Source organism: Ruditapes philippinarum, unplaced genomic scaffold (genome assembly GCF_026571515.1).
Source record: "Ruditapes philippinarum isolate M1 unplaced genomic scaffold, ASM2657151v2 ctg2436_1_1_1_1, whole genome shotgun sequence".
NCBI lineage: Eukaryota > Metazoa > Mollusca > Bivalvia > Venerida > Veneridae > Ruditapes > Ruditapes philippinarum.
This window is the reverse complement of record NW_026864948.1, coordinates 174,388-183,584: the sequence shown is the minus strand read 5'-3', so window position 1 is coordinate 183,584 and position 9,197 is coordinate 174,388. Positions and strand designations below refer to the sequence as shown.

At 34.5% G+C, this 9,197-nt stretch overlaps 1 protein-coding gene across 1 annotated transcript; it reads left to right on the top strand.

Moving 5' to 3' along the window:
• Positions 1-1,581: 1,581 nt before the first annotated feature.
• LOC132727370 (complement C1q-like protein 4) lies at positions 1,582-4,533 on the top strand. Its single transcript, XM_060712810.1, has 2 exons — positions 1,582-1,788; positions 4,062-4,533. Exons 1-2 carry the CDS (start codon positions 1,701-1,703, stop codon positions 4,370-4,372), a joined length of 399 nt encoding a protein of 132 aa, XP_060568793.1. The 5' UTR covers positions 1,582-1,700; the 3' UTR covers positions 4,373-4,533.
• The last annotated feature ends 4,664 nt before the right edge of the window (positions 4,534-9,197 follow it).

The following is a 9,197-nucleotide window of genomic DNA, read 5'->3' as shown; positions in this document are numbered from 1 at the left end:
CGACTATAGTTAGTATACTGAGATCTCTACTGTCTAACACGAATAGCCAACCGCGTACAGATTTCTGATGCATTCGTCAAATCTTTTTGACTATAACTTTTTTATTTTTAAGGTATTTACTTGAATCTTCAGATATTAAAAATATTACAGTTTTTCTCCATCAACCACATCATATGTGACAAGGTTCCCAATCCAAAAATATTATCAAAATAACCTCCTTGAACCAAGACTTTTCATGAAGAAATATTGTTCTTATATAACTTGTATTCATTCGCCACACTTTATGTTACAAGATTCATAATTTCAATTTTCTACTTATTTCAGTCGATATCTAAGTTACAAAGTATTTATAGTTTACTTCGTACATTTTTGACAAGAAATGCAATTTGATATTGACTATATCAAATGAATTTCAAGGCATCTATATTCACATTTGAGTATTATTATTATTTGACCAAGGATATTTGTTCTTTACTTGAAGCTTCTCTGCAGATCATTATTTATAACTTTAAAAGTGAATTGGTCCATAATGTCATAAATAATCACGTTTATAGTATTAAGTATCATACATAACACTTAATCACGAATAATAATAAAATTTACATGGATGTTGTGAGATTAGTGTGAGATACATTAAGGCTTTATAAAGCAGATAATAAAGAAGTTCTATAACAATATATTACTATTAATTTCTATTAATACTAAAAGTTATGAGCATTTTGGATTATCAAGAAATATTTATAATTATATCCAAATTATATATTTATATTGTCTTTCATCAGTATTTGAAAATACTTATTGAAAATGTACCATATGTAGACCAATCCACTTTAAAATAATACCACGAATAAGTTATAATGTTTGATATTGGTGCATATAATATCCTACAATAAACATTCTATTTGAATGTGTCACCATTTTCCTAACATAACGTGTAATAGGAAGAAGTAAAGTACCCACTCGAACTGCGACATGCATTTAGGTAGCGGTCGCACTGTTTTAAATTCTGAATTTATAAATACTCTTTTGTGGCAAGTTCATTTTTAGCATTACATATATATGCATTTGACGTCTTGAAAATTAAATGTACATGTACTTACAATTTGCTAGTTCACTAACGAGGATGTCGTTGGCCATATCTGCCACACTGAAAACTATGGTGGCCGTTAAGTGCCATGTAGCGTTTTCGCCGCGAGGGATGCAAGTCGAAAACTAGAGGATACGACCAAAATGGTGACATTGGCGTATCTTTGTCTGGCACCCCGCGAAGCGAAAATGCGACATGGCACAATTTAGCAACCATAGTAAACAGCAAACATACTCATGCATTTACCTTATCGTAGGAATACCGACAGCGGCTAGATATTTAAGTATTCGATAAAAATCAAACAAGACAACGCACATATCATGGCCTATTTACAAGCGTTATTTTAAAGTGGTTATAGATTACAAAAATCTTACCTCATCCAGTGTATATTCATTAAAAAAAGTTTAAATGGTGAAGTTTAGCAGTATAGTGTGGATTTCTGTCGTAGCATTAATAAATAACGGAAATGCAAAATCGGTTGAAAGTGAGGTGAGGATTCGAATACAAAAGCCAATGAAAATACGAAAACGTGCTTCAGGAACTGAAAGTTATCAAACTTGAAGTTGAAAACTATAGAAAAACTGCAACCCGACTTTTACAGGAAAATAAAATTATGAAAAATGAACTTGATAAACTTCACGTGAACGAACGGATTCAAGCGAAAATTATTGCAGGCAAGATGCTAAAACGATCAAAAAGAGGTTATTTTACCTTCTGTTCATTCTTAAACAAAACGTCCTTTTATAAAGATTTGACAGAGTATTTAAGGAATGATTCACCGTGCATATCCAGTAACGCAGGAATATGCAATTTTCGTAAAGTAACGTCAGATCTATCAGTGCAACGTTATTACCCAAAGGAATAGCACAGTAAGTGAACGAACCATATTTTATCCTAATCAAATTTAAAGAAAATAATAAGCGCATACGGCTGCTACGACATACTTAAACCAGCATTACAATTTTTTTCACAAATTTGTTTACTTTCTTAGATCATTCGTGAGAAAGACAACCTGGTTGCCGTTTTGAAGGTGAATTTTGTGTTTCGTCAAATAAATATGTATGTTTAACATATCTATAACTTTTTTTCATATTCTGTATTCCGAAGACATTTGTCAAACTACATATATCGTATAGCAATAGAAGGAAGCTTGACTACCTTTATTAATAAGATAACCGCCGTTGCTTCGGTGCTTTATTCACGAATTCGGCGTTACCTCGTAAAAATGATCCCAATTACGTTTCATCTGCTAAATTATGTGAAATATGACGCTAGTCAGGTCGTCATTTTCACGAATGATCTGGAAAAATAAACATTTTCATGGATATATTTTGATAAGGTTTAAAGTATAATGTCTCGCTAACTCACTTTTTTTCCAATTTGTACGTATCGCGGTGCTCGTTTTAGCCACTAAATTGCACAAATCTGCGTTACTTTTGCACAATTCCTTCGTTATTTGCACATTCCTGCGTTACTGGATATACACGGTGTGATTGATATTTAAGTTAAATCATTCTATATAATTCACACATGTCCCTTTAGTTTCGTACTATTGAATGATAATTTTGTTGTTTCGTATTACATCGACGTTTATTTTATTTTATTATGTTATATGGCACTTAAAGTGGCTTATTTTACCTACACCTCGTGCGCGTCGGTGTCTGTGTGCTTGCGTGAAGGAGGACAGAGGTTAGTGGATGAGGAATAGGAATCACTTTATTATGTCCTTCCCGATTCTCTTTATTTTTTTTTCTTTTTAAAAAAATCTGTTCAGATATCAACTTGTCTCTTGAAATATGTTTGAAAGGTCACGGTAGTGCTCAGTAGGTCAAGTTTGAAAAAAACAACAACAAAACATTTCGTTCAATTTAAACTATGTTTTGCCCCCCCCCCTCCTCTCCCCTTTTAGATATATTTTACCTGTGTATCTCTCTTATTACGTTGAAATACATATAGAGGGTCTTGGTAGATGTCCACTATGCAAAGTATCATGCAAAATATCTAACCTCAAGCCTTTGCCAATTCAGAGAAGATGATTTTTTTTAAGTTTATACTATCTACATATAAGAAAAACTTATGATCACTGGTGCAGGGTCAATTTGAACAATAGGGGCAAAATTTGAACAACTTTGGTAAAGGACCTATAGATGATATCATATACCAAATATCAAAGCTCTAAGCCACGTACATTCGGACAAGAAGATTTTTAAAAAATGTTTTTGCTACATGTACATAGTGAAAATCAATGACTCCCGGGGCGGGACCAATTTTGACCCAAAGGCTCTTATTTGAAAAATCTTACTACGCAATGTTTCGTGCAAATTATCTTACCTCTAACCTTTGTCAATTCAGAAAAGATGATTTTTTTTTAAAGTTTTTAATATATTCATAAATGGAAAAGCTATGTATCCCCAGGTCGGGGCTAATTGTGACACTAGAGGCAAATTTTAACAACTTTGGTAGAGGACTTGTGGATAATAATATATACCAAATATCAAAGTTCTAAGCCTTGGACATTCAGACAAGAGGATTTTTTTTATATTTTTTACTTTATGTACATAGTGAAATTCAATGAACCCCAGGGCGGAGCCGATTTTGACCCCAGGGCTATAATTTGAACAAGAAGTTTTTTTTTTTTAAATTCATTCTTATAATCTTTTTTGGTTACCATGGTAACCAGATTTCTGCATGGAATCTAATTCTTTTAACAAATTTCACACTAGGGTCAATCCTTCCAAGTTAAGTTGAAATTGGACCAGTGGTTTTTCACAAGATTTTTTATGTTCAATATATAATACATGCACACGCACACACGCACGCACGCACGCACGCACACGTACGCGCACGCGCGAACACACGCACACACACACACACATACGCGCACAAACACATTGAACTTGGGGAATGTATTGTTAAATTTTAAAAAACTGGAAAAAGGAAAACAAACCTATTTAAAATATCTTTCTTGTTTAAGATGAACCAACCTGCCCTTTTAGTCAAAACCAAACTCCGGTTGCATTCACCGCCTACTTGGACCATCGCATCACCAATCTTGGTGCCGACCAGGCGATTGTTTACAACAAAGTTCTTCTGAATCAGGGCGCGGCGTACAATGTATACAACGGTGTGTTTACAGCTCCGAAATCTGGGGTTTACATATTTTCATGGTCTAGTGATGCTAGAAAAATCGGGGCAACATTTGATATTTGGGTAAGCTTAGTTGTCAACGCATCAACACAGACAACAGTTGTTGCTGAAAGCCGAGACGCGGTATATGATCATTAAGGTAGCATTACTGTCATCATTCATGTTAACAAGGGTGACATTGTTTGGACAAAACGACTATCCGGTGGCGGTGCGGAGATTCATTCCGAGCCAGAAAGAAGGGTTAGCAGTTTTACAGGGGCTTTGATCTTTGAAGACGATGTACCAATATGTTAAAAATAAGCAATAACTTTACACTTACTCTTTTTGTTTGAATAATCATATGCATATTGAATTATTTCTTCTTCTTATTAGGTTACGATTGGGGCAAAGAACAAATAATTAAAATCCGATGACTTGGTCACGTTGATGAAATGACCTTGAACAGTTATAATAATATACATGTACAGTATGCTATTATATGCAAACATATTGATGCAATCTTTATAGTAATGTCTTAAAAAAAATCTGAACATGTTAAGCATTTCAACGCTTTAGAAAATACGATTTAAGAGCCAAATAATATTCAGGATAAACGTTTAGTATGTGAATGGTTGTTTAGTCCTCTGCCTATGTTAAATGATATAGGATGACTTGTATAGTTATAGTTTCTTTCAAATTTATAGGTGCAGCGTAGAGCAATGACACAAGAAACTTATGGATATTAAGAAATATAACAAAAAGACAAAATGCAATGCCATATTCAAATATTGCAAGTCGTATAAAGGAACGCAGTTAAAATATTTTTTTTTAAATTACAACAACAAACATTGTGGTCGGTTAAATAATTCCAGTGCATATACTGTAGCTAGAAGACTAATTGATAAAACAAATAAAAATTCAACAACATTAGCTAACAACAAATCAATTCGCTTCTCATTGATAATACAGCGATACGCGATTACATTGTGAATGAATAATTCCAGAAGTATTTTCACCATTTCTATGGTTCATAACTGGCATTACATAAAATTGTAGCCACTATTTCCAATGGTTCTATGCAAGTTAATTCACTTAAAACTTAATACAACGACTAGTTAAACCATGTATAGGCTTGTCTTCGATTAATCAGAGAAAGTGTTTAAAATATCCTGCTTTTGCAGGAAATACGCATGTAACCAGATCAGTTAAACATGTCAAATTAAATCATTTGTTATGGTTGTCTAAGGATATGTAGTTCTCTAATTGCAACCGGGCTCGAACTGGTGAATGAAATAAGTAAAGTAATTTTGAATCCACTGCTTTTATAATATTTTTGCACGTACAACATTGAGCAATAAATCGGAATGATTTTCGTAACTATAAATGAGTAGTTTCTTGATCGCTGTCATGATGCGGCACCAGGTGGCGTTCTTCAGTCTCTTCCGTTGGTGGAGGCGGAAGTTCATCTTCATTAACTGCAGCAGCACGTGGACTAGGAACAGCACCTTGTGCTTCTTCAGGTATAGAGTCTATTCTATCCCGCGATGTCTCTCGCGATTCCCTTGAAGATTTATCCTCCGGTAAGCCTTCTACAATATGTAACAAAGATAAAGAACTCCTCTTTTCTTTATAATATTCAGAATCGTCAGAAACAGACATCATTTTTCCAGTTTCTGGTTGCCGTGCGTTAAATATACCGTCGATCGATTGGCACATATAAGATTTAATTAAAAATATATAAAGAAACAATTACATACCCTCTGTAACTGGTAGATTGTCTAATCTTGCCTAACATTGCCGAAAATGGCCGTTTTCATTGAAAAGACTCCTGTAACAAGTTCAAACTGCTATAAAACTATGAAAAATGCTTCAATACTGATGAAAATTGGCACAAATTTTGACTAGACCATAGCCTCTGTAACAGCATGCTCAATTGGAAATTTCCTGTTACCATGGCATCGGGGGACGTCTGAAAATTGCCAAAAATCACTATTTTGCATTGTGTTTTTCCATCAAAACTGGTTTCAAAGTGCTGCAACTTCTCAATGAAGTCAGATAGAATAAAAGGTTACTAGTTACCCTAAGATCGACCTCATGCTATGTTTAGCCTGTCACATGTCGAAAATTTACTTGGACTACCGCCTCTCTCCAAACCCCAAAACAGAAGGGGCACGCCCCCCTTCTGGCAACCCCCTGATGTAACATTTGAATGGGGGCGGCGCCGAAAAAGTGGTTACTTTTTAAACAACATTTCTCAAACGAAAAACAGTGTTGGGGGCCTAAATTTGGCATTTTTTCACTGTTTGAGGCCTCAAAGAAGGATGGGGCAAAAAGCCATCAAAGCACGTCTATATCAGGGAAAAGGTAAGTAAGTAATTAATTATAAATAATGATTAATAGCCTTTTAATAATAAGTTAAAAAATTTAAATAATAAATGTCCCTCCAGGGTTTCCGTAGTTTTTTCCTGCCAAACAAGACGTGTTCAATACTAAATATTATTAATAATATGTAAATAATTATTGATCAGTTATAAAAAGTAGTTAATAAGTAATAATTTTTTAATTTAAAATATCCCTCCAGGGCTTCCGTAAGTATTAGTTCAGAGGGCACGAAGTGATGAACATAAGTAGATCAGAATCTAATCTAGATCTGGTGTACTGGTTCTTGACCAATTTCAAAAATATGGAACTTTTTGAAGAATTATTTTTACGAATAACATTAGTGAGAGACTTCCTGCTATTGAATAAATCTCAAACAGCTCATTGCTCAACCAACCCATACAAGTTCTGAAACAAATAATCTGTATTAATATTCCCAGATCCTGTATGATACTGAACAAAGAATAATTAATAAGTTAACGTTGTTTTGCGAATTTCAACCTGTTGCTCTTCGCCTTACTGCAGTAATGCTTGATTAGTGTCTGCACCGTTGTCGAGACGAGACAGAAAGTAGACAAATTTCGCCGAAAGTAAGGTTTAGTTCACATTCTCCTACTGCTCGATGTAATACCAATGACGGATTGTGACGTATGGATCATAGTAATAGCTTACCCTTGTATACTGGAAGTAATCATGATGACTTAGATACGTCTATCCCGGGCCAAAAAGGGGCTGATTTTGATGAAAAGCCAGTGCTTTCCCCTTTTAAAAACTGTTGATACTGTTCCTAATCTGACAATTAGACATAATAGCCATATGAGGAGTTAACCCTCTTTAGTGAAAAGGCGTAATATTAGTACACAATGTAGTGTTACGTCACTGGTTATTGTAAATACATGCCTGACACCGGTGCCACATACTTTATGCAACCATTATTCACATAGTGTAGGTTTTCCAAGTAATTAATCTCGGGGAAACGCATTTAAATGCCTACAACATATACAACTTATAGTGCTCCGATGAACACTATATACTCGGGTAATGCAAATACTCGGCCATCTTCGGTTATGGTCATTTCGATGGTACTACCAGTGAATGGTCCAATTATACTATTCTTTTTGAGCTACTAGCCAATTAAGTTGCGAGCGGGGGGGGGGGGGGGGGTACAACAATTACTTATACATTGCACCCTCCTTAACTACTTGCAAGTTTTTCGAAAATTAAGCGTGTGCTCACGCAAAAGATTTAGTCCACATATTTAGTCCACATTAACGAAAAGAAACCTTTCGCTGTGAATTCCGTTTCGGACTATGGTTATGCATTACACAGATCAACACAAAAAGCTTTTCCTTACTGCATAGTGATGCTTTCGAAACATGTATTTTTGACCAAAATATACATGGATTAGGTACTTTTGAATTAAGAAAGCACGTACAATTTACGCATCCTATTACTTTGGATGCTGCCGTAGAATTTATGTCATTACAGGGTTCCGTAGATAAAATTGACCTAACCATTACACGATGAAACGGAGTTAACTCGTCCATTGAATGTTATTTCGTCATCATCAGTTGCGTCCCTTAGACACACAATTTTAAAAACTGCTTGTAGTTTAAACGAATTAAAGCAAATTATATCTTCTATTTCTGATCAAAAGTTCGAGCAAAATATTCAAGAAACATATGGAAATCAGTATAAAGCAAATAATTCCTCAAGAGTTACCAAAACATTGGTAATGATAGGCCTTAAATGAGACGCAGTAATAGCCCTATGCGTGACTATAGTAACGCGTTACCCACAAACCAAGGTGTAAATCATAAATATGTTTCTACTACAAATACCAATTATAACTCTCAATCTTCATATCCAAGGAAATTCTTATGAAAACCTAATTATAAAGACGTACAGTGTATTTACTGTCATAAAAAGGTTTCATCGAGAGCCGTTGTTATGCTAAGAGAAATGCTTTGAATCAGGGAACCTAGGTCAGACTAAGGTTGAGGCCAAAACGTCAGTCTGTAGTCAATTGTTTAGGCCTATAGAAACACATATTAGTGAACAGTTATTCGTACTCTCAATCTAAGGGAGATAACAATCTAACAAAGGGTTCATTGCTTGAAATGACGTATAATTTTGAATTATAAAATTAATACAAACCCAGTAAACGGTGCAATCCAGAAATTAAAATGAACGCCCCCCCCCCCCTTCAAATAAAAATGTAAATTACCAAAACCCTTTCACTAGTAATAGTGAGGGTCAAGAAGTAGTAGACTTCAAACCGGAAGTTTAAAGTCATAATGTATATCGTTCTATAAACGAAAGTGAAATATCAAAACTGAAAGTTGTCAAAAGTCTGTCTCTACAGGGCAAAACATAACATAGTTTCAATTGGTGACAAACAATCTTCTTTTTTGTCAGATTGCATTCGTCCCAGAGTGTTTTTTTTGTTTGTATATATTCGTCACATTTTGGTAAAATTTTAGTTCCATGCTTCAGGTGCTATTTACAAATCATATTTTCTATACATCTTCTTATAGAATTAAACGTCAAGAGGACATCCACAATGAAAGTAAAACTGTGCAGAATAGAATGCAATCCATGTAAT

Bases quoted from the DNA above. Each gene is read 5' to 3' on its own strand.
- LOC132727370 (XM_060712810.1), top strand. From the start codon at position 1,701: ATGAAAAATGAACTTGATAAACTTCACGTGAACGAACGGATTCAAGCG. The intron at 1,789-4,061 runs GTTATTTTACCT...TTCTTGTTTAAG, and splicing joins GCTAAAACGATCAAAAAGAG to ATGAACCAACCTGCCCTTTT.